Consider the following 22,369-nt stretch of genomic DNA (forward strand, 5'->3'; position numbering starts at 1 on the left):
AAGGCTATCAATATATGTTGGTGCTTGTTTGCACCCTTTCAGGATGGATTGAGGCCTTCTCCACCCAAACAGAAAAGGCACTACAAGTGACAAAGGTACTGTTAAGAGACATCATCCCAAGATTTCGACTGCCTTTGACCTTGGAGTGAGATAATAGACTGGCATTAGTGGCCAAGATAATCCAGGAGCTCACACACAGATGTCAAAAATAAAATGAAAGCTTCACATGACTGTTGGCCACAGAGCTTAGAAAAACTGTAAAACATAAACCAGACACTCAAACAATTGCTGAAAAATATTGCCAAGAAACCCAGCTGAGATAGGATCAAGTTCTGCCTGTGGTCCTCCTCCAAGTCAGGTACATCCCCACCAAAAAACTGTGTATTCCCCATATGAGATCTGGTTCAGCCAGTGTTATAGTTGGGGTCTAGATGTCCCCCAAAGCCTCCCATTCAGTCATAGGTGGCTTTTTCAGAGGCGACAGAATCAAGAGTGTGTGATGCTGGGATTAAGGGTGTGTGGTTATAAACCAGTACACATGAGTGATTGGTTTGGCACCACCCTAGTCCTGGTAGTCTAGATAAGATAAAAGGGGCAGAAAGATGTTGTTAAGGCCTTGTTGCTTTGCTACTGTCTGTCCACCAAGAACTGTTGCCCCTCTTGCCACCCTGCCTTGGAGTCATCCAGTTATGGACTGAAACCTCTATGAACTGTAAACCAAATAAACCTTTCCCCCTTTAACTTTGGGTGTCCGGTATTTTGTCTCAGCAACAAGAAAAGTAAGATAGCTGCCCCATTATAATCCAAATTAAAGGTAATCTTTATAATCTAGAAAATTGACCCTAAAAAGGGTCAATAGGCTTTAAAAATAGCCATCCAAGTCATCCATAACTGAGTACAATTAAAAAATGTCCATAAGTCTGGCAGACCCAATATAACCCTTCAAGCCCAGGGACTTTGTTTAGATAAAAAAATAAAATCCAACAACTCTGGGCCCCAATGGGATGGGCCTCAAACTGTAATCCTGTCCAACCCCACTGCTGTTAAACTTGCAAGAACTATGTCTTAGATGTACCACAGTTGGCTAAAGCCAACAGCCCAAGAAAAGTGGACCCGTCAGCAGGATTCAGATCACCCAAACCAGTTGATCCTGTGATGAGATTGGACCACTACCAGAAATGACAGCCTTGTTCTAGTCACCACAGCAGGTGATTATTCTATGTATGGCTGAAGCCTGAGAAAACAACAGCCCTCCTCTGGTCATTCTGGAAGCTGACCAGTCCATGCATAGCTAAAGCTTGAAAATCAACATAGAGTCACAACAACAACATAAGCATCTTATTCTCTTTGTTATAATTCTCCCTGGCCTCTTACCCTACTTGTGAAAAACATTCAGTCAGCCATAGAGACTTTAATAAATAGACACATTATCACCCAACTAATGGCTCTCACCAAATACCTACCTCTGCTCAGTAGGGAGTCACTCCCTTGTGACAAGAAAATTGACAATAATGATGAATCATAGTGGGCCAGAGATTTAGCTCAGTGGTGCTGCACCTGCCTCACAAGTGCAAGGTCCTGAGTTTGATCCCCAGTACCAAAACAAACAACACAACACAACACTTGTCATAGGAAGCATCAAAGGGTGATGATACAGGACTTCAAGGAAAACAATTTTTTCCCAGCCTTGGGCAATACCCCCCCCCCATAACTGTCCCTCTTCCCCTGCATCTGTAACTCCTTGTTCTCATACAGATAAAATTGGCAACTATGTCCTGTGAACAAAGTTGATGCCATCTTGTTCTCACAAGATTCACAACTGTCTGTCTTCTTTCAAGGCTAAATTACAAAACTATCTGCCCTTATCCTGTTTCATGTAAACTCACTTGCTTTGTCACTAGAAAGACCAATCTCTTTTACCAAATGTATAAAAACTGGAACTTTTCTTTGTTCAAGACTCTTCGTTTGGACATTAGTCCTTTGAGCCAGTGTTCACCTAAACCTAAAGTCCTCCTGTTTCTCTTCGGTCTCTCCTGTCTCTTGGATTCTGCAACAGTCACAGGCCCAGTATGTCAGAAGGACCTAGAAGAAGGTATCAGTTAGTGTCCAAGTCCTGTGACGTGGAGTGTGATGGGGACCAAGTCCAACTTACCTCTGGCCTCTGTGCCAAAGCAGGGTCAAGTTCTAGGAAGGCCACATTAGTGTCATCTGCCTGTCAAGGGGTGCACCTGCCTGCTGGGACAGGGTCCCTGCCCTTAGTGGCCTGCAGTGGGCAGTGCAGCTCTTGTTCTGCTCCATTGTCACCAGACTAGCCACTGAGGTGCAGGGGAGCAGGAGCTCTGCGTCCTCTCTGGCACTTGGTGTCTGAGATGCAGCAGCCGGGTGCAGGTCCACATCACTTCTCTTGGACCTTGGGCCCTGGGCCCTCAGGGTTCCACTGGTCTCCCCTATCCACACCTCAGAGGGTGGGGGTGATGAGATGATCTACAGTCACACCAAGAATACATCCTAGGGCCGGCGATTTAGCTCAGTGGTTCCACTGCCTGGCTTGCAGGCACAAGGTCCCAAGTTTGAGCCCTGGTACCGAAAAAAAAAAAAAAAAAAAGAATATATCCTAGAGTGGGGTCCCCAGAGAGGAGCTTTGTGGGAAGGGGTGCTAGAGAGGAAAACAATGTGCCCCTGCCCCCGCCATGCTTGCAGATGTGTCACTGACTCTGGACACGAGGACAAGTAGACCTAAGAGTTTGGCACCAGTGCTCCAAAAGCAAAATCAAAGGGCTGGGGGCTCAGGGCATGGGGCAGCCGGGTGAGAACATAGCTTGGGCCTCACTGTGGGGCAGGGCCTCCCCCCAGCACTGTCCAGGGCACAGATGCCTTTGTCCCTGAGATAATGCAGTCTGTCTGTGTTAGATTTGACAGCACACGTGTGCTTTTTAATATACTGAGTATTTTTCCTGTCTGGTATTTGCTTATGTCTTAAAAGTTGTTCTATAATAAAAATAATTTAACCAGCTCCGTGTCCCTGAGAGGTTTTTTTTGTTTTTTGTTTTGTTTTGTTTTTCATTTGGAAGAGTCCTTATGTTATGCAAATTTGGGGACTTTTGAAGACCTGTGCCACCAGGTTCTGACATTCCCCTGGGAGGGACACCAGAAGCTGAACCCAGTGGGAAATTACAAAGAAATGGAGAAACAAGATGGTTACAAAAAGGCCAGTCAGTGACAGTGAGGGCATCACATGGCAGGTGCAGGCACAGGCTCAGAGCACGCTGAGCTGAGAAGCAAGAGCTAGGGGAGACAGTGTCACTGTGCAGGGTGGCAGGAGCCTTCATATCTTCTGAGGGGAAAGAGACAGTGTGCGACCTGCACCCAGAACCCTGGTCCCTGGGGATTAGGCCGGTGTGAGTCCTCACCAGCTGCTGGACTGGAGCGTGGCAGGATGGCCTCCTAACCATCATTCCAGATGTGCAGGGACAGATTGCAACCTCTGCTCCAGAAGCTGTGAAGTGAGAGTTTGCAGTGTCCTGGGTGACAGAATCTTAGATGTGTAATGCGTAGAAATTCCTCAGCTCAGGCGAAGGCTTTCCAGCCAGCAGACACATGAGCTCTGTGCAGAGAGGAAGAGGTGGACGACGGACAGCAAGACCCGGACAGTGAAAGAAGCCAGTGTAATGGAGCCAGCTGAGCAGGCCAGAGTTCTCGCTGGGATTGGCCAAATCTGTGGTACTCACAGGCCACCACTGTGCAGCATGCCTGCTGTGGAGGGGCAGCGATGCCACTGCTGGACACACCCCAGAAGTAAGGAGAGTCTCAGGAATGTTGGACCCCCACCCTGTTCACAAGAGCCCAAAGACGGAAGCATCCTGAGTGTCCACGGACAGATATGAGGACAAACAAAGTGTGGTCCATCCAGTCTAATGTGACTCAGCTCAAAAATCATGACTCATGGCTGGGTGCAGTGGCACATGCCTGTAATCCCAGCACTCTGGAAGGCCAAGACAGGAGGATCACAAGTTTGAGGCCAGTGTGCAAAACTTAGCAAGACCCTATCTACACACACACAAAGGGCTAGGAGTGTACTTCAGTGTGAAGGCCCTGGGTTCAATCCCCAGTACCAAAAGAAGAAAAATAAAACCTGATATGCTACATGGGTGAAGCTTGAGGACATCGTGCCCTTGAGTCATCAGGTCCCTGGAGACAGGAAGTAGGATGGTGGGTCCCACGAACTGGGGGCAGAGCTTGAGCTGGAGAAATGGAAGGTCCTAGAGGTGGATGGTGGTGCCAGGTGCACAAAGTGTAGATGGGCTTAGAGATAATTTGTTTTTGTTTTTGCTTTTGAGACAGGGTCTCACTATGCAGCTCAGGCCGGCCTTGAACTTGCAGAAACCCTTCTACCTCAACCTCTCGAGTGCTGGGGTGATAGGTGTGTGCCACCAGGACTGGCTGAGAATCCATAGAGAAAAGGTTCGTCTTGGCCCATGGTTTCAGAGGCCATGAACCTGTGGCGGGTGGGGCAGTGTGTCACAGGTGCCCGTGGGGGAGTAACACTGCTCACTTCATCCCAGAAGCAAGAGAGCCAGGAGAGGCCAGGGTCCCACAGTCCCCTTTCAGAGCATGCCCCTAGCTGGGCACAGTGCCCACACCTGTCATCGCCGCACTGTGGGACATGAAGGCGGGAGGATTGCAAGTCTGAACCCAGCCCAGACAACTTAGACCCTGTCTCAAAATAACAACTAACAAAAAGGGCTAGAGATGCAGCTCAGTGGAGAGGCCCTGGATTAAATCCCTGGGCAGGGGTGAGAACACACCTGGTAACCTGAGAACCTCCCACTCGGGTCTCCCTTAAAGGTTCCATGGCCTCCAAACAGTGCCAAGCTGGGGACCAGCCATGGTCCATACAGGCCTTCGGGGACAGTCCAGATCCAATTTAGCAAGAATCATGAGCATTTTCACTTGTGCTTGCCAGGCGTGGTACCACTGAGCTACATCCCTGGCCCCAGATGTGCCGGCATTTTTAGTCCACCTCAGCATCCTGTAATAGTCGATGAATGAAGGAAGCAGCAGTGTGGGAGGAGTGTTGCAGGTCACAAGCCCTTGGACTTGCAGCTCAGGATGGCAGATGGACCTGCAGCCACCTCTGCCACCCAGATCCACTGAAATGTCTGACACTGCTTGTCTGTCTTGGTTTTTGAGACAGGGACTATGTTCTAGGATGGCCTTGGATGTGAAATCCTCCTGCCTCAGCTTCTCAAGAGTGCTGAGACTATAACTGTCTATTTTGAAGTGTAAACCATAGGATAGATGGAATGGGAGAGGTCTGGAGGGTGGGAAGGGTGAGATGCCCACCAGGCACAGAACAGCACTGCACCTGTGTGGTACAGAACCCTCCCTCTGAAGAGGCCCAGGTTGGGCACCCCAGGTGGAGGCCTTCTGGATCTGAGAGGGCAGGTGAGGGAGGCCTGGGTGAGGACTGCAGTCCACTCAGTGTTTTCTCCCTGTGGGAGCTGCCCACAGCTGTGCGTGCCTGGGCTACAGCTGTGTGGATGGGGCTGCTGCTTTGGGCAGGGTGGGTACCAAGCGGGCCAGGAAGGTGAGGCAGCCGTGTGCCCCTTCCACCAGCTGGAAGGCGGCCTAGGGGAGGAGGTCGGAGAGCCCCACCCACCAGCCTGACACTACACCTCTTTGGGTGGAGCCCAAAGAGATTTCTTGGGCCCCGGATGGCCTCTTTATCTCCCAAATTGGACACTAGGCCAGAACAGGCTCAGAGCTGTGGAAGACCGTGACCTTCTCAGGCTCCTGTTCCCAAGGATGGAGCTCCCAGAGGGCTGAGAGGAGCTTCCTGTCCCATGGTGCCTAGCCAGCAGCCCAGGTCTGGGTTTGTCCTGCAGGCCTGGTGTACTTCTGGAAGGCCAGCAAAGGGGCCTCTGTGATGGGTAAAACTCAGTGGGGCTGTGGGTAGACCCACAAGGCACCCAGGACTTCCTGCCTGCTGCCATGAAGCCTAGGTGTGACTCTGTGTCCCCAGCTGCCAGCCGGAAGCTTCTGCCCCTCCCAGCGCACACAGGTGAGGACACCAGCCCAGCCTGTAGACAGTAAGAGTTTATTTCAGACTCAGCCTCCTCCCAGGCCCAGGGCTCCTGTGGCACTGGCCGAGTGTCTACATGATTCCCGCAGTGGCCACTGCCACTTTGGAACGCCTACCTGCCGCCACTATGCCAGGGGCAGGCCAGGGCCAGGCATGGGAAAGACGGCTGTGCAGCGGTCTCCCTGCAGGCAGTGGGCAGTGGGCAACGGCCACCCACCAAGCAGTTCTACTCTACCTGTTATTGCATTTATACGCTTGTTGGATAGGGACACTGGGCGCAGGCAGGAGGGGTGGTCAGCTGGGGGTGTTGGCAGGCATGACAGGGAGAGATCCTCCTTGGACCCCTGCCTCCCTACCAGGCTTTCAGCATTCCCCAGGAAGTGTGGCACGCTCCTAGTCGCAGGGGCTCCACTGGGACATAAGCTGGAAAAGGGGAACTTCAGGAGCCTTGGCAAGACCAGTCCCCAAGCTGTCTTTCCCCCCAGCCACAGCACAGGCAGTAGGCAGAGGTGGCTCTGCAGATGGACTGTTCACCTCAGGGCAGTACTCCTGCATGAGGCCCAGAGCAGGATTGGGGATATGAACTACCACACCCTTTAGGGACCCACAGGGTCCTGTGAAGACCAGCAGGCAGCCACACATGGGGTCTGTTCCTTCCTTCCTCCCTATCCCTGTTGCCTGGGCTGCCCAGGCTGGGCCCTCTGCCCTGCCCGCTAAGCCCCAGAGCCCAAGATCCTGCCCTAGAGCTTGGAGGGGACTGTGCTGGGGTCAGCAGAGGTAGCTCACTGTCAAGTCTCTCCCGCTGTGTACATGGGGGAGGGGGTGTACATATATGTATAGGATGTACGTGTGTAGATATAGATAGGTACTGTAAAGTCGCATGCACTAGCTCCCAGGTCTGTACAGGAAGTGGCTCTGTGAACCCCTGGACACTGAGCATCAAGGAATCATTTTTTCCGGGCCAGGAAGGCCACACCAAGAATTAGGGCCACTGCTGCCACAGCCACCCCCCCAACCACCAGCAGGGGTGTGAAGTTCTCACAGGGCCAAGGATCTTGGCCCCCTGAGCCCCTGGTGGTGGACTCGTCCTCCTCCGCCCCATCCCCAGGACCCTTGGGCTCTGGGGTTGCATCAGGACTGCTAGGGACAGCAGGAGCCGTGGAGGCCGGCTTCAGGTTGCTGTGGTTGTTGAGAAGGACAGGATCAGCCTTGGCTGGGGCCTTCTTGGCAGAAGCAGGGGCTGCCGGCTGCTCCTGCTTCTCGGCTTGGGCCTCCTTCTTCCCGGTCTTGGTCAAGAGGGCTTTTCCATCAGCAGCTGGAGCGGCCTTGGCCTCAGTGGTGGCCTGAGGCACCTTGGTGTCTGGCTTGGGACTGCTGGCCGACTTTGCCCTGGACTCCATGGTGGTGATGCTGGTGGCTGGGGGTTGTGTGGGACAGGCAGGTGGCTTGACCGGTGACTCAGGACAGCTCGCCCCTGGGCATCATAAGGGCCTGGAGGGGGACACGAGTGAGGATGTGACAAGGGAGGAGGCGCCCATGCACCCCCCACACCCTGGCTCTTGCAGACCCTCCCTGTGCCCTGGCCTCCCTAGGAGCCTCTCACTGCCTCTTCCAAGGTATGGCTTCCATCAACCTCTGACCACTCCCAGAGTAGCCCCTGCAGCTACAGAGGCAGGGGCTGTGGCTTGAACCCAGGTGGGAGGGGCCAGATGGGCCCAGCCAGAGGCCTCTGCTTCCTCTCTAAACTTGTCCTGACCCCCGGCCTACTGCATCCATTCCGGGAGCTCCATGAGTGTGTGCTCAGAGGGCGAGGGGGCATGTGGGCACGGTGGCACACAGACCAAGCATGTACCCAACTGGGGCTCCTTGCTGTTTCTCAAGGGTGCTGAGCCACCCTGAGCTGTGGCCTGGCCCAGGTCCTGGTGGAGGAGGGATGGGGCTGAGCTGGAACGCTGGCTCAGGGTCGGGATTCGCGCAAGGGCATTAGGACCAGGACCCTGAGGTGATAAAACTGAGGCGTCACCCCTAGGCAGAGAGGCAGGGTAGGCAGCCACGAGCCTGTGCCTCCAGATGGGCGGCCACCTTCCTGGCACTGGTGCCCTCACCCTTCAGCGTCTCGCCTGAATCTAGCCCAGTGGCAGGGTGTCCTTGCGGAGCCCACGGCTGGGCTTGCCTCTAGGGCACAGCCTAGGGTAGCGCGCGCACACACGCACACGCACGCACGCACGCACGCACACGGTGTGGGGCCTTAGAGTTAGGGCAGAGGGTGAGTGCTGGACTGTAGGAAAGACCTCACCGACTCCCAGCTCCCGGTCGGGCAGAAGGGGCCTGGCCTCAGGACCTAAAGCCACAGCTGGGCTGGGCGGGGCCTCCGGAAGGAGGAAAAACGCCCCCGCCTCAGGAAGAGGAGCCTCGGGCTCCGCATCCCAACAGGCGTAGTGACCACACTGAAGGTCACCTGAAGGGCACAGCCGCAGGAGGGGCCCAGAGGAGAGGCCCGGCCACCCCACCCCAGCCCACCCCGCCCCGCCCCCTGCGGCTAGGCAGGGCAGCTCTGCCCCTGGTCGCCCCGCGGCTCGCACCTGCGCCCTCCCGACCGCTGCCGCTGCCTCCTAGAGCCTCTCAGCTCCGGAGGGTGGGGGCGCTGGACCCGGCGACCTTCGCAGCAGGGCCGCGCCCCGCCAGCAGTCCCGGCGCCCCGCCCCTCCGCCCTCCAGGAGCCCGCCGCCTTACGCCGTCTGTCGGGCCGGCGGGCGCTGGGCCTCCTCCGCGGTTCGGCAGCGGCGCGGGCGCGCCCGGGAGTTTCCCACAGTGCACAGCTCGCACGCAGGACGCGAGGACGGGGGCGGGGCGGGGCCTGTGACGTCGGGGCGGGGCCTGAGAACGTCACGGGGCGGAGTCTGACTCCATCAGCCGGGGCCCACCCGCGCCTGCGAGCTGGGGCTTCTGCGCAAGCTTAGGTCAGGGGGAGTCGCTGAGAGTCTCTGCGCTCTGGTACCCGATCTATCCTGCGGGGCAATCGCAGGCCGCCCGCACCTGCGGTCTATCCTGTCCGAAGAGTAGGAGGCTCAGGTCTGCAGGCCAGGGGAGCTGGGCCTTGCAGGAAGAGCTGCCCTCCCACGCCCACAGACAGACAGAGACAGGGTGTCTACATAGAATATTTATTTATCCTCTTACATGACAAGACACAAAAAGTTACAACTTCCTAAAACTTCTCCAAAAGAAAAAAATATAATTCTGTAAGCAGCAGCAGCAGCTTCCAAGGTAAAGATACGGGAGGGGGCAGCTCCCAGGAGCAACCGTGAAATCGGGGCCCAGACCTGAGCCCCAGGTAGTGTCGCTGGGAAGGGGCCTCCGCAGAGGGGACCAGGTTGGGGACACAGCACCAGCACATCAGGATCAGTCACCAACACGATCACAACAGGGCAGGGCAAGGAGCCTGCTTCAATTCAGGACATCGGGGTGAGAGGGAGGGGGTTCCCCAGCATGGTTAGGAGAGTAGGGTGGCCCCTGGGGGACTGGGCAGCAGCTCCTCCCTCCCCCACAGCAGAGCAGGTGCCCCCAGCCTCTATACTGGCCTTCACATCTGCCCTTGGCCAATCCCAATCTAGGGGTGAGGGGTCTCAAAAGAGAGGCCAGGCTGGAGAAATAAATTCCTGGATGGGGTCAGCAGAGGGTCTGGAAAACACATAGTGCCTGGCCATGTGGGGCCCATTCCCAAGGACCTGGGAAAGCAGGGCCAGGGATTTAGCTCAGTGGTTTCGTCACCTGCTGCCCAAGCGCAAGGACCTGAGTTCCATCCCTGGTACCAAAAAACAAAAAGGAAAGCTGAGGGCTGGCAGGCACAACTTGTTCCTCACGCATGCACACACACACAGACCTTGTGTGACCTAGGCCAGCCTGGGGCCGTGGTGGGCCACCAGGTCCCACAGCGGGGCGCTTGCCCTGGGAGCCAGCACTCAGCGTGAGCCCTACCCACTCTGGGTGTTCTGGAAAGCTGGCCAAGGTGGGGAGAGCAGCAGGGACAGTGGATGGATGCACAGGACAGGCAGAGCCACATGGGCACAGCAAGTTCAATAAATAGGTTTGTGTGGGTCCCCTCTGAAGACCAGGAGAGCTTCGGAGACAGGACCCAGCAGAAGGAGGGTAGGGTCCAGCCTGCTCAGCCCAGGCCTGAGCCCCCAGCCCAGAGACCAGCTCTGTGCCTGGGGGTGTTCAGGCTGGGCAGGACTGGGTCAGGGTCTGGCTCAAGGAATGTACAGATTTCTGCATTTTCTACATAAATAAGACATTGATCCCAATGGTGTGCCAGCAGGGCCCCATGGGGGCCTATGTGTGCACCACCCCTGTGGACCCTGTTCCCTCCCCCGGGCCCCACTGACAGGGGACAGCTGGAGAGAGACCTTCCCTCTCTCAGTCCTGGGCCAGCTGCCCTGCTCCAACCCCACGGTGAGCTCAGGCCTGGGGGTCCTGCAGTAGCCCCAGCAGGGACTCGGCAATGCCCAGGAAGTAGACCACCTGTGCGATGCCGAACAGTGGAGCGATGACCAGTGCGCGGCAGTAAGCACCCTTCAGGAAGGCGGAGGGGCCCTCGTGGCGCCAGATCTTCCTGTTCGGGAGGGGAGGTCAACACACTGCCTGGCCCCCCAGCCCAGGCCCAGCCCCGGCCCTGGGACCTGGCCTACCTGGCACAGTCCAGAAACCCAGAGTAAGTGTCTTCATTGACACACCGCTGCAGTGACTGCAGCCGGGTCTTCACCACTGCAAGGGGCACAGGCGTCAGCACGGGAGCCCAGCCCTCGGCCCAGCCCCTCCCTGGGTCCAGGTGCAGCACTGACCATCACAGGGGTTGACAGCCACAGCGGCTGTACTTCCAGCTACACAGCCAGCCAGGAAGGATACGTAGAAGGGCGACTTCTCCTCAGATGCCGGGCGGCCCAGCTGGTCCAGGTTGGCAAACAGGGGGAAGTAGACGATGGAGAAGGGGACATCCCTGCAGAGAGGGGATGGTGGCGCCACTGCAGGGTGGGGTGGACACAGGCCGCCTCCACCCTTCCTGTCCTCCTACCTGAGTAGCGTGGCCCCCAGTCCCTTGTAGAGACCAGCGATGCCACGGCTCCGCAGTAGGTCTCGAGTCAGCTGAGTGGCCGTGGGCCGGGGTGCAGCAGGAGCCTCCACAGAAGGTGGGGCCCCCGCCTGGGGCGAGAGCTGGGCCTGGGCAGCCAGAATCTTCTTCTGGGCAGCTGGCGAGACAAGGGCTCTGGTCTCTTCCTCTGAGCTCAGAGCAGAGGACAGGCCCCAGCTGCTGTCCCTCCCCACCCCACTCCCCCAGGCCCTCACCAACTCGGCCTGCATCCTGGAGCTGGATCTTCAGCATCTCCATGGGGGTGGTGACAATCACTTGGCAGGTGCCAGCCCCACAGCCTGCCAGCATCTCTTTAGGCAGGGTCAGCTTCTGCCTGTGGGGTTAGGGTGTAAGGAGAAGTGGGGGACCCTGCCCAGCACAAAGGGAGGATGAGACCCCCAGCAGCAGGCACCAGGCCCAGGGGCCACTTGGGCAGGGGGCGAGAGGAACAGAAGTGGGAAGTAGGGATCTTGCATGTCCTAGGAGGGGCCGCTGGCAGCCCATGCTCCCTGACGGGGGAGCTGGTTGGTCCTCTAAATCCTAGCATCAGGCAGCAGCTGAGGACCAGGTACAGCTGACTCATCGCTGGGAGCCCCATGAACCCCCATGCAAGGGGAGGTGCCTCGAAAGGTCAAACAAGCCAGAGTGGGGCCTGAGGGCAGGAGAGCACTACACTGAGTGGATCCAGCAGCCAGGGCTGATATCCACGTCTACCCAGGCATTTGCCGTGGTCCCCCCCGCCAGGACTTGGCCCACAGGAGCCAGGCAGGCCAAGTTCCTCACCCGTCCTTCGAAAGCTGATGCCGGAAGAAGTCATTAGCTGCCAGCTTGATGGCTTTCTCTGGGGTGACCAAGGTCAGGTTCACAGCAGCTCCTGCAGGGCATTTCAGGGTCAGCAAGGCCTGGGGGATGCAGGCAGGCAGTACGTGGGGGAGATGACACGGTGTGCCTTGGGTTGGGGAGGCTCTGGGCCAGTGCATGCCTTCAGCTGGCAAAGCCCCATGTGCCTGCCATTCCTTGGCCACTGTGTCCTGCCCTCTCACCCACATTTGGGCTTGGTCTGTGCCAGATGGGGTGGGGACCAGGTGGGAAAGGGGGAGCACCATGGCCACCTCCTCCGTGTAGTTGTCCTCCCATGCTGGGCACCACCCTCCCATTCCTCTGCATCTCCTCCCCCACCTCCATCTGTCTCGGATGCTGACAAGACCCCAAAGCCATGGCAGGCCTCCCTGGGGATGCCTCCCTCCTGGGGGACAGCAGGCTCCTGCACTGGGGGCTGGGGGAACTCGAGGACACAGGTGTCAGATCTAGGGGAGGGGGTAGATAGCCCCTTCTCAACGCCAAGGCTTAGAGCTGTACAAGTGGGCAAATCCAGGCCTGGGACTGTTTTCTAAGCTGCTTTGCCTAATGCCCCTTTGCCTCCCAGACTCAGGCTCACACTGGGTCCTGCTTGTCCTGAGAAAAAGGGGAGGAGGGTGCAGACCCAGGGCAGTGTCCAGGCAATGGCAATGAATGGGGGCAGGGTGATGTCCAGATGGGGGACTGAGACCTGGGACCCCAGAGATCTGGCCCCTTCCCCTTCCCGCGGCACCAAGGGCCGGGTTGTGGCCCCAGGACAGATGCAGTCAGCACCCCAGGCACCTCCACACATACATACTAGGCCCGGGCATGCCTCTCTGCCCCACTGGCAGCCCATCCTGGCCCAAGCCTCACCTCGATACATGCCGAAGTAGCCCTCCGAGCGGATGGTCTTGATTAGGCAGTCAGACCTGTAGCCAATGGGATGGAGTGAGCCAGGGGCTGGCCAGCGCCTCAGTTCCCATGTGCAGATGTGAGCTGGAACCTTCCCCACCCATCCTAGAGCATCCAGGGCCCAGAGGTCAGGGCCCCTGGCCCCCCAGGCCTGCCCTGCCCTGTCCCCTTTGTCCAGCCCAGGGCCACAGGTGCAGAGCCCAACACACTCACATGCTGGAGTACATGCGCTGGCCATTCTGCTGGTTCTGCAGCCTCGTCTTGGCCAGGTCGATGGGGAACACGCAGGTGACCCCGATTAGTCCAGCAATGCCACCATTGATGAGCTTGGCTGGCAGGCTGTACGTGTAGGGGCAGGGTCAGGACCTCTTCCTCCACCACAGGTTGTGGGTGGGGTCTGGGTCTGGTGGGGGTGGGGCAAGCCAAGAGGGAAGGTGGGGGTCAAGGGGTCTGACCTGATCTGTTTATCAGCCATTTAACTCTAGCACCCCGGCAGGAGCAGCAGAGGCGGCCACCAGGTGGTAGGGGTGCTGATGACAGGGCAGGACAGGGGAAGGCGCGGCGGCGGCAGCGGTGGATAGGTGAGTGCTGGTGGGACCGAGGTGAGAGGCTGGACGACTGCAAGGGGCCAGCCGCCACTCCTGTGACAAAAGGACAGGACGAAGGGACAGGAATTAGTGGGGGGCAAAGCCTTGCTCCCACACTCATCTCACCAGCAGCTGCACCCCCAACCTGGAGCAGAGCCTCAGGGAGCCTGGGGATCCAGGAAGAGGGAGGGGCGGTGCCTGCCACCTGGCCCATCCCCGGGGCCACCTGGTTCCCCCTCAGCACCCGGCCCAGTGTCCTCCCTGCCAACTCGCACACACTGGGAGGCGCACACACTCATGCTCACGTGCACACAGGGCAAGCTCCAGCTTTTAAAGGGCCAGGCACCTCTGGGGGATCAGGCCCCAGCCTGGTGCAGGGGCAGCCAGCACCTGCAGTCTTTGGGATGGGGTATGGATCTCCTCCCTGATACCCCAGGACCACACCCTGGGCTGAGCCATGGCTGCCCAGATGGGGTTGGCCACCTCAGGGACAATCCCTTCCCACAGAAACTAAGATACCCACCACACCGGCCTGCCACCTACCCGTGGCCAGAGGGGCAGCTGGGGTACGGCGGCGCCTCAGTCCTGAGGCTGTCTCCCCACCCTCTCTAGGGAGGAGGGTAGGAGGCCTCTCCCAGCAGCAGCAGGGCTGGGGGCCAAGAGCCAGCCTCGGGGGCCTTCCAGGGGACACTCTCAGGAAAGTGGAGCAGTGGAGGCCTTGCAGCTCCCCAGGCCCTCCACGTCTCCCTCAGCACCTCAGAGGTCAACTGTTTCCAGCTTTGCAGCCCTCCCAGTCACCCAGCTGGCTCGCACGCCGGGCTCTCTGGGCGGAGACCTTCACCTGGTGTACTGCCTACCCCGCCTCCCACCCTCGGGTCCTGCTCACCCTGGGTGCACGGGCCCTCCAGGCTCCACTGCTCCAGCAAGCCGGCTCTACTCAAGCTCAACGAGGAGATAAGCAACCAGAAGGCGACAAGGGGCCCCGGGATTGGCCGAGGGGCGGGGCGGGGCGGGGCGACTTTCTCTTTCGCTTTGCTGGCTAGGGATCCCTGCATCCCCTGGAAGGGGAAGAGAGCCTTAACGCAGCTTCTTCGAGCCAGGATCCAGCTTGGGAGCCTGAATGGGGGAAACCGGGGCCTGACCTGGCTGACCCAGCATGCCAAGCCGCCTACCCATGGGCCCGGGCCCTTGGCTGCAAGTGAGTTCCTGGCTGCAGCCTGTGGGCTGAGCCCAAATCTGCCTAGGGCCCTGGCAGCCGAGGACTGAGGCTCTGGGTGCCAGCACCTTGCATGTGGGAGCACCTGAGGAGATGCTAAGTGCCCACTGGCTCTAGGCTTCCATGTACCTCAGTGACCCTCTTGCAGGGCATGAGAAACTCGTCTGCTGGAAAGGGCAGAGAAGGGATGCCAAGATATCCTGCTTACCTGGCAGGTCAGGTTCAGAGAGCATGGACAGCGCCCTTTGCCCTCTGCCCTGCCGCTCACACACCCAGCCACAGGGACACCTGGCTCTCCCGGCCCTGACCTCTGAACTTCAACCTAATCACTCCCTCTTCATCCTCTCCACTCCACCCCCAGCGTGTACACTGGACGCAGCCAGCTCTCCCTGGCTTGTGGAAACTGCGAGACCCCCAACCTGTACCCAGGCTCAGCCACTAGTCTAGGGTGGGGGACACCAGGATGCTGGGGGAGGGAGTCCTGAACTTAGATCCTCTTAAGTGGGCAGTGGGGAGGGAGAGACCGGCCTGGAGATAGCGTGGGCTGCGTCAGCCCTGCGCCCCAGGCCCTGCAGACCAGGCCCGAACGTGGGGAGGCCTGTGGAGGAGCTCAGGCTGGCACAACTCGCAAAGGGCCCCCCTGAACCCCCTTCCCCTCACTTTGTGGCTCCGCCCCTGCTCGAGCGCTGCCAAGGGTCCTCCAGGTTGCCATAGAAGCGTCAGTCCAGCAACGGCCCTGGATTCCCAGGGCTAAGCCAGTCCACAGTCCCAGCCATCTCGCCAGGTAAACTGAGGACGCAGGCAGAGACAGAGCAAGAGTGCACAAAGGCCGCCCGCAGGTCCAGGGCGGTCCAGGGCGGTCCAGACCCTGGGTGAGGCCGGAGGAGCCGGCAGGACCGGGCTCCACTCCTTTCCCGGCCGCGCATCCCTCCCTCCAGCCGGCCAGGCCCAGAAGGCAACCGGCTGGGGACAAAGGAGGGGCGCCGAGGCCGCGTGCTCCTCTCCGCCAGGCTTCGGCCCTGCCCACTGAGGCTGGGACCCGGCCGGCCTGGAGTCCCCGACAGGGGTCCCAGCCCAGCCCGTGGGTCCACGTGTGCGCCCCGCAGCCGGGCCTCCCTCCCCTCCTCCCGGCCGGGCTCCTCCTCGGGGACACGTGTGCGCCCGAAGCGCGCCTGGCGGCAGGGCCGAGCGCCATGCACCGCCTCCCACGGCGGGCGGGGCATCCTTTGACCGGGGCCACGGCCCCCCACCCGCAGCCCCTCTCCCGCCGCACTCACGGCTCCGCCGCCACCACCGCGCTCGCCTCTCCGCGGAACGCGCGCCCGGCCCCGCCCGCCTGGCCCGGCGCACGCTTCGGCTCCCCCTGCCGGCCGCCGCTCCCGTCTGCCCGAGGGTGGCCGGCGCTCAGGGGTCTCCCTGGTCTCTGGACACCGCCCGCCCGGCGAATGACCCCGGACACTCAGGGAAGAAGGGGGACCTGGGCTGCACTGGCCACGCGCTGGTGGGCAGGCGGAGGCAGTTCTACCACCCAGGGTACGTGTGCCCACTCGGCCTCACCCTTCACTTCCGCTTTTGTGAAAGGGTCTATGTAGTTCAGGCTGGCCTTGAACTCACTGTATAGCCCATACTGGCCTCAGATTCAAGGTGATCCTTCTGCTTCAGCCTCACAAGTGCTGAGGTTACAGGCACGGAACACCGCGCCCCCCTCCAAACTTCACTTTGGAGAGTTCAGCTGACCCTCCCACCCCCGGGAAGACAAGACCAGGAGGCTCCGGGAGGGAAGGGCTGGAGCAGCCCTCAGGCTGGGAAGGGCCTCCTTCCTTCCAGCAGGGCTGGGCCTCCATCAGCAGGCCGTCCCTCCCTGAAACTGCCTCTCCACCAGACAAATAAACCAAACTCTGAAATGGAAGAGGGCACACTGCAGCTTGTTGCACAAGGGGTGCTGTCAGGGCACAGTCAGGGGCAGGGCAGTCAGGGCCAGCTCCAAGCCTGTGGCCTAGGCTGGCTCAGGCTCTTGGGGCTGCTAAGTGGAAGCGCCTGGCAGGGAAGGGTCCTTGAGTGCCAAGCCTGTGCGACGAATGCTGTCCTGGTACTTGTGGCGGCCAAGCTCCAAGACTGCCCGCACCTCATCAGCTATATCCCGCCGGTCACTCTGCTCCAGGGCCTGCACCAGGCGCCCCACTGCCCCAAGCTGCCCAGCCTGGCGCTCAGCCCAGGAGAAAAGCATGTGGCGAATCTGCCCGTCCAGGTCATCCCTTGGAGGAAAAGAGGGGTGGTAAGGGGAGTCCTGCCCAGCACTACCCACCACCCCTGGGCTCACTCCCCATGTAAGGGGGCTCCCCGCTCCTTGGGCCGCTGTGGCCAGACCCCCCCACTCCAGCCTGGTGCTGGTCCAGCTCCCACTTCCTGGGAGGGACAAGCACCACCCTCCCTGAGGGACAGCAGGGCCCACAGCCAGGGCCCCAGCCAAGGCCAAGGCAGCTGGAGGAGGGAAGCTCACCTGAACTTGTGCCGGATGCGCTCCAGCTCATGATACGGCAGGCCCAGGTGCAGGGCCACAGCTGGCCAGTCAGGACCCAGCCGCCCTGCCACACTCAGCAGGTTGCTCTGAGTCAGAAAGCCAGTGTCAGCGTCACCCAGGTTGAGGGGCACCAGGGAGAGGCCAGGCCCCTGCCCGTGCCCTGCAGACCTCCGAAATCTCTGTGTGGAGAGAGGTGCAGTGAGCCTGACGCCCCCGCCGCCCTGCTCACACTCAGGGCTTTCTCCTCCCCGCCTGCAGCTTGTCTCACCGGCAGCTTGATGGGCAGGGTGGCCATCCACAGGGCGTCCGCACCCTTCCTCCGCCGTGCAGCCTCGGCCTCCTGTGGCACCTCTGTGGGCACTGAGCCACGGTAGAAGGACACCTGAGGAGGACAGGGCGTTTCAGGGCTCTGGCCTCTCCCCAGGCAGCTGTGGGGGGGGGCACCTCATTACCCACCTGGCCCCGAACAGCCTGAGTCTCCCGGTCCAGGGAGGTGGTCACGTATACCTCCTTCATGTTTTTCAAGTGTGAGTAGAAGACAAAGCAGATCCGGCCCTCCACACAGTCTGGGCGATCTGGGGGTGGAGGACAGCTCAGCAGGGACTGTAGAAGGGGTAGACCCAGGCCCTCTTGGGACAGGGCAGCCTACCAGCATCCACTTCAATGCCCCGCTCGAAGGCAGCAAAGAACTTCTCGCCCTCAAACACCTCCACAGTGTCAGAAGGCTCAGGGCCTCGGTAGCGCTCCAGCAGCCGATGCAGGGTGGCATCGACCTGCAAGACACCACACAGCTTGGAGCCAGGGCCCTGTACCCCTGGCCTTTGGGTGACCCCCTCCGGTTTCCTGGACCCCACCTTGTTCCGGGGCAGGCACTGCAACAGCACCTGCTCGGGGTCCCGGCGGCGCTGCAGAGCGATGAGGTTGACCCGGTGAAGCCGCAGCCGCTCCCAGGCCTTGCGCGCCAGGCCCTCCACACAGGTCTTGGTGGTGTACCACAGCCAGTACCTGGGAGGGCGGGGTGAGGTGCAGCCGGACCGGCGCGGGGGGGGGGGGGGCGCTGGGGAGGTAGGAGGGCTACTGACCAGGAGAAACGTGTGACCTGGAAGCGCGCGTACAGGTGTGTGAGCTCCAGGGCCACCTGGGCTGTGATGTCATCCCAGTTGGCTGCAGGAGGGGCCCGGTACAGCAGGTGCAGGCGGGAGCAGTCCAGACTGAAGCCTGGACAGGAAGGGCAGCAGGCTGAGGCCCTGGCCAAGGCTCCCCTTCCAAGCATCATCCTCTCTAGCCCATGGCCACAGGTCCCTAGACTCAGCATGGCAGCCTCTCACCTGTGACACCAGGGGGTAGGGGCAGCTGCACGGTGACTGGGCAGAGGAAGCCAGCAGGGCTGTGCTGTGTGAGGCACAGCAGGGGGCTCACAGCAGCCTCAGGCTCACCCAGAAGGGCTCGCAGCTCCCGGCCAGCCATGCGTACTACCTGGACAACAGGATAGGGCCCTGAGCAACCCCCACATGCAGGGCTGTCTGCTACCCTGGGCACTGCCCCTGCTGCACCTGCATGGAGACATGATGAGGCTCCTCTGTGGCCCCTGGAGGGAAGATGACCTTGACTTCCGGATGACCCGAGGAGCACAGCAGTGTCCCCTCTGGCGGTACCAAGCAGGCATTGGACACAGGGCGTAAGACCACAAGGAACCAGGAGAAGTGGGGTACCTGGCAGCGAGCCCAGAGCCGCTGAGCGGCATTGGGGGACGGGGCAGAAGGAAACAGAATGAAGGCAAAGTTCATGGGCCAAGGAGATGGCCTCGGGTGGCTGCTCTGCCCCTCTGCCCACAGGCCCCGGTGCCCCTCACCTTTGGGGCCTCTTCCTCCAGGTGGGTCTCCAGGTCCCGCCAGCTGTCCTCACTCCGAGTCCTGACCACCACCTCACGGCAACGACGGGTCCGTGGCGGGACAAAGAGCAGCCACAGGCTCACATCCTGCTGGGTGACAGTAGTGTGAGGACCAGGGGCCAGGGGTCCTCTGCTCCCGCCCCCCACCCACTGGCCATGCCTGCTGGAAGGCCACGCCGTGTGGCCACAGCTCCAGGACACTGCTGAGCAGAGAGTCGTGAGGACCCAGGGAGACGAGTCTTGGCTCTGGCAGCCACAGCCGATAGTGGATGGTGACAGGGACTGCAGTGGCCCCGGCTGGGAACTGCAGGCGGACACCGCAGGCTAGCGTCACAGAGCAGCCTTGTGGGGTTACAGGGAAGCTGTGAGGAGAGGGTTGGTGAGGTCAGACACAGGAGGGCTGTGTGCTGGAGCCAGGAGACTCCTGAAGCATGGGAAAGATGTCCAGTGTGGCCAGGAAACAGGCCGGCTGTCCCCTCCCCACCCCATACCTGTTCACATCTGAAGTCAGGAACAGAGTAGGCATCTCCAGATCTTGGGGTATCCCTGTGCAGAAGGCAGACCAGCCCTCAGGATGCTGACAGTGCCCATGTCCTCTCTGTGGCTTGGCCTAGCCCTCCCCACACTAAGCCTACCTGAGGAGGTTGGGAAGTCTGGTGAGGCTTCGCCCAGGGGGTTCCCCTGCAGGCGTACACAGGGGACGTCCAGTAGCTCAGGCGTCAGGTTCCGGAGCTGGTTGTCCCTCAGATCCAGCTGTGTGAGCAACGGAAGGTGGGCCAAGCCAGCAGGCACTGAGGTCAGGAGGTTACTGTGCAGAATAAGGAGCTGCAGGGACTGCAATCCCACTGCAGGCAAGCACAGGCTTAGGGTCACTGAAGACCACTCAGGGCCTCCAAGGAAAGACCAAGCTGCACAGGGGGCCCCAGAGTCCAAAGGGGCAGGAGGGCAACAAGGAGGCAGCCAGGGAAGGGGGAAGGCTCATGCATGGTGAGGCCACAGTGCAGGGGCCCAGGTGAGGTTGCAGGCCTGGGCCATGGCTGCTACTCACCAAGGGAAGCTGGGAGGCTTTGAAGCCGGTTGGAGGCCAGATTGAGCTCACTCAGGTTGCTCAGGCCTCCGATCTCAGGAGGCAGAGTGTCCAGGAGATTCTCGGAGAGGTCAAGGCGCTGCAGGCTGGCCAGGGCCCCCAGTGCTGTGGGCAGCCTCTGTAGGAGGTTGTGCGTCACAGCAAGGAAGCTGAGGGTGGGCAGGGTCCCCAGGGCCTCTGGCAGCTCTGACAGGTGGTTGTAAGACAACAGCAGGGTGCCCAGGCCACGAAGCTGTGGGACACAGGCCGGCAGTGTCTCCAGGCTGTTGAAGCTCAGGTCCAGGTGGACCAGGCGGGTCAGGCCACTTAGGGCAGTGGGCAGCGTGGTCAGGGTGCCCCGGAGGCAAGCACCCAGGGCACCTCGGCTTTGTCCTCCTAGAAGTGAGGGAGGTGGATGTGGTCAGATGCAGGGTCTCAGCTGTGCCCTGCAGCCAGACAAAGCCACTGGAGAGGCACAGGCCTTCCTCTTAGCCCAGCCAGATGAAGAGGAGCAGAGACACCGGAGGGACACAGACACTGGAGGAACAAAGATACTGAGAGGCAGATGGAAGGAGAAGGGATGGAGGCCACTGGCTCATGTCAGCTGACAGCCTCACTCGTCACCACCCCAAGAGCAAGTGGGGTCTGTGAAGAGCCCCACTGGGTAGCCTCAGGGTTCAAGAGCCAAGGGGACCAGGGACAGGACAGGGTGCATATCTGGGGAGCAGGAAGAGAGGCCAGAAACAGGGTGGGGCTGGTGTTGCCTTTGAGAACTAAGAAGCAGAGGTGGGGGAGGCAGAGGTAGAGACAGGGACACCAGGCACAAGGGGGCTCACCTTTGAGGACGAGGGAGCGGAGGCACAGCTGGCTCCAGGGCACCTGGGCTAGGGTGGTCTCCAGCAGCCCAGGGTTCTCGTGGGTGCTCAGCTGCAAGAACTCCACCTGCAGCAGGGGTGAGGGCTGCTGGGCACACAGGTGCAGCAGCCGGTGGCAACCCCCAGGGTATAGGTCCAAATTCAGCCAGTTCCCAGCCAAGATAGGAGTCGGGCCAGGCTCGGCATCTGCAGCCTTCACTGCAAGTCCTGCCGTGTCTTCTGCAGCTCCCGCTTCCTCCGGCTCCAACCCCTCCACCACCGCAGCCATCGACCACCGACGGTCCTCCAGGGGCAGGCATGTCCCAGCTTGTCAGGCAAGCCTGCTCAGGCAGGGCCCAGGGAGGCTGCGGAGGCAGGCAACAGTGGGCAGCAGTGAGGGCTGGGGCCCTCCTCCCACGGGGTACCGGGACTGAGGCTGGAGGCAGGAGCCCTCGAGTCCTGCCATCTGACCCAGAGCCAGCCCAAGGCCTGGGCCGATCAGACTGGGGAGCCCCTGTGGTCACTGCAGTTCTGGGGGCTGTACCTCTGCTGGAAGAGAGCGGGAGCTAGAATCGCATGGCGGGGGAGGGGGCAAGCCAAGGAGATCCTGTGCACGTAGCAGCCGCCGGACAGCCTTGTGTGCAAGGGGGTAGGCTTGGGCCTTCCTGTTCTAATTCTGGAATTCGGCCAAGTGACTCCTAGAACTATCGGGTCATCGGGCTCCCCCTGCCCGAATCTGGGGATGGGAACCCACCTTCAACCTTCACACTCATCAGCTTTGGGACGCCCAGGACCTCATCTGTCCTGGGGGCGACAGGGAGAGCAGTGGGGGGAAAGGGCCACGGGACCCTACTTCACGGCCGGAGCAGGCGCTCCCGCAGCCGCTTTCACGTCACACGTAGGTCCGCCCGGGAACCAGGGCAGAGCACACTTAGGGGTCGCCGAGCGTGGGGGAGCTCCTCCCGCGTCCCTGCTCTGCGCGCCGGGCGCCGGGTTCCCGCCCGCGCCTGCGCTTCCGGGCAGTTAGGGACCGCCCCACCCCTCACCCGCCCCTCACCCGCCCCTCGCCGCGGGCCTCCACCGCGTCGGCAGCCTGCGCAGCTGCACGGGGGTCCGGCCCTGGCCCTGACCACGTGCTGTCCGCCTTCCCCCTCCCCCGCTCCCGGTTAGATCAGCGTCGCGGGGAAACCCACACTCCCGAAGCTCCTGGGTGCGAAACCCCGTCTGGGACTGCGTGGTGTGGTCCTAGATGGTGATACCAGGGCAGGGTTTGGT

At 60.4% G+C, this 22,369-nt stretch overlaps 3 protein-coding genes across 10 annotated transcripts; all 3 read right to left on the reverse strand.

The window, feature by feature from the left end:
- Positions 1-6,078: 6,078 nt before the first annotated feature.
- Positions 6,079-8,953, reverse strand: Cend1 (cell cycle exit and neuronal differentiation 1). 2 transcript variants are annotated; one of them, XM_004851686.3, is made up of 2 exons: positions 8,816-8,953; positions 6,079-7,573 (listed from the first exon to the last, which is right to left on the reverse strand). In XM_004851686.3, the coding sequence occupies exon 2, from the start codon at positions 7,480-7,482 to the stop codon at positions 7,030-7,032; it is 453 nt and encodes a 150-aa protein (XP_004851743.1). In that variant the 5' UTR covers positions 7,483-7,573; positions 8,816-8,953; the 3' UTR covers positions 6,079-7,029. The 2 variants fall into 2 exon arrangements, with proteins under 2 accessions (XP_004851743.1, XP_004851744.1); XM_004851687.3 differs by having other exon boundaries at positions 8,665-8,939.
- Positions 8,954-9,227: 274 nt separating this feature from the next.
- Positions 9,228-16,066, reverse strand: Slc25a22 (solute carrier family 25 member 22). Of its 5 annotated transcripts, XM_087211490.1 has the most exons (11): positions 16,040-16,066; positions 15,423-15,551; positions 13,415-13,600; positions 13,173-13,298; positions 12,921-12,976; positions 11,991-12,081; positions 11,423-11,541; positions 11,151-11,325; positions 10,921-11,075; positions 10,768-10,843; positions 9,228-10,691 (listed from the first exon to the last, which is right to left on the reverse strand). In XM_087211490.1, exons 3-11 carry the CDS (start codon positions 13,432-13,434, stop codon positions 10,538-10,540), a joined length of 972 nt encoding a protein of 323 aa, XP_087067616.1. In that variant the 5' UTR covers positions 13,435-13,600; positions 15,423-15,551; positions 16,040-16,066; the 3' UTR covers positions 9,228-10,537. The 5 variants fall into 5 exon arrangements, with proteins under 5 accessions (XP_087067616.1, XP_021119697.2, XP_004851740.2 ...); XM_021264038.2 differs by lacking the exons at positions 15,423-15,551; positions 16,040-16,066 and adding an exon at positions 14,433-15,395; XM_004851683.4 differs by lacking the exons at positions 15,423-15,551; positions 16,040-16,066 and adding an exon at positions 14,090-15,395.
- A 600-nt stretch (positions 16,067-16,666) lies between these two features.
- Positions 16,667-22,122, reverse strand: Pidd1 (p53-induced death domain protein 1). Of its 3 annotated transcripts, none has more exons than XM_087211456.1 (16): positions 21,849-22,122; positions 21,077-21,459; positions 20,223-20,636; positions 19,810-20,019; positions 19,666-19,720; positions 19,335-19,536; positions 19,136-19,261; positions 18,837-19,016; positions 18,612-18,759; positions 18,366-18,501; positions 18,168-18,288; positions 17,933-18,056; positions 17,740-17,858; positions 17,552-17,665; positions 17,263-17,462; positions 16,667-17,017 (listed from the first exon to the last, which is right to left on the reverse strand). In XM_087211456.1, the coding sequence occupies exons 2-16, from the start codon at positions 21,381-21,383 to the stop codon at positions 16,786-16,788; spliced, it is 2,688 nt and encodes an 895-aa protein (XP_087067582.1). In that variant the 5' UTR covers positions 21,384-21,459; positions 21,849-22,122; the 3' UTR covers positions 16,667-16,785. The 3 variants fall into 3 exon arrangements, with proteins under 3 accessions (XP_087067582.1, XP_012930125.1, XP_087067583.1); XM_013074671.3 differs by having other exon boundaries at positions 18,138-18,288; XM_087211457.1 differs by lacking the exon at positions 18,837-19,016 and having other exon boundaries at positions 18,138-18,288.
- Between the last annotated feature and the right edge of the window lie 247 nt (positions 22,123-22,369).

The sequence above is a fragment of the Heterocephalus glaber genome, unplaced genomic scaffold (genome assembly GCF_053883595.1).
Source record: "Heterocephalus glaber isolate CG9 unplaced genomic scaffold, H.glaber_assembly_v1.0 deba00001428, whole genome shotgun sequence".
NCBI classification, from domain to species: domain Eukaryota; kingdom Metazoa; phylum Chordata; class Mammalia; order Rodentia; family Bathyergidae; genus Heterocephalus; species Heterocephalus glaber.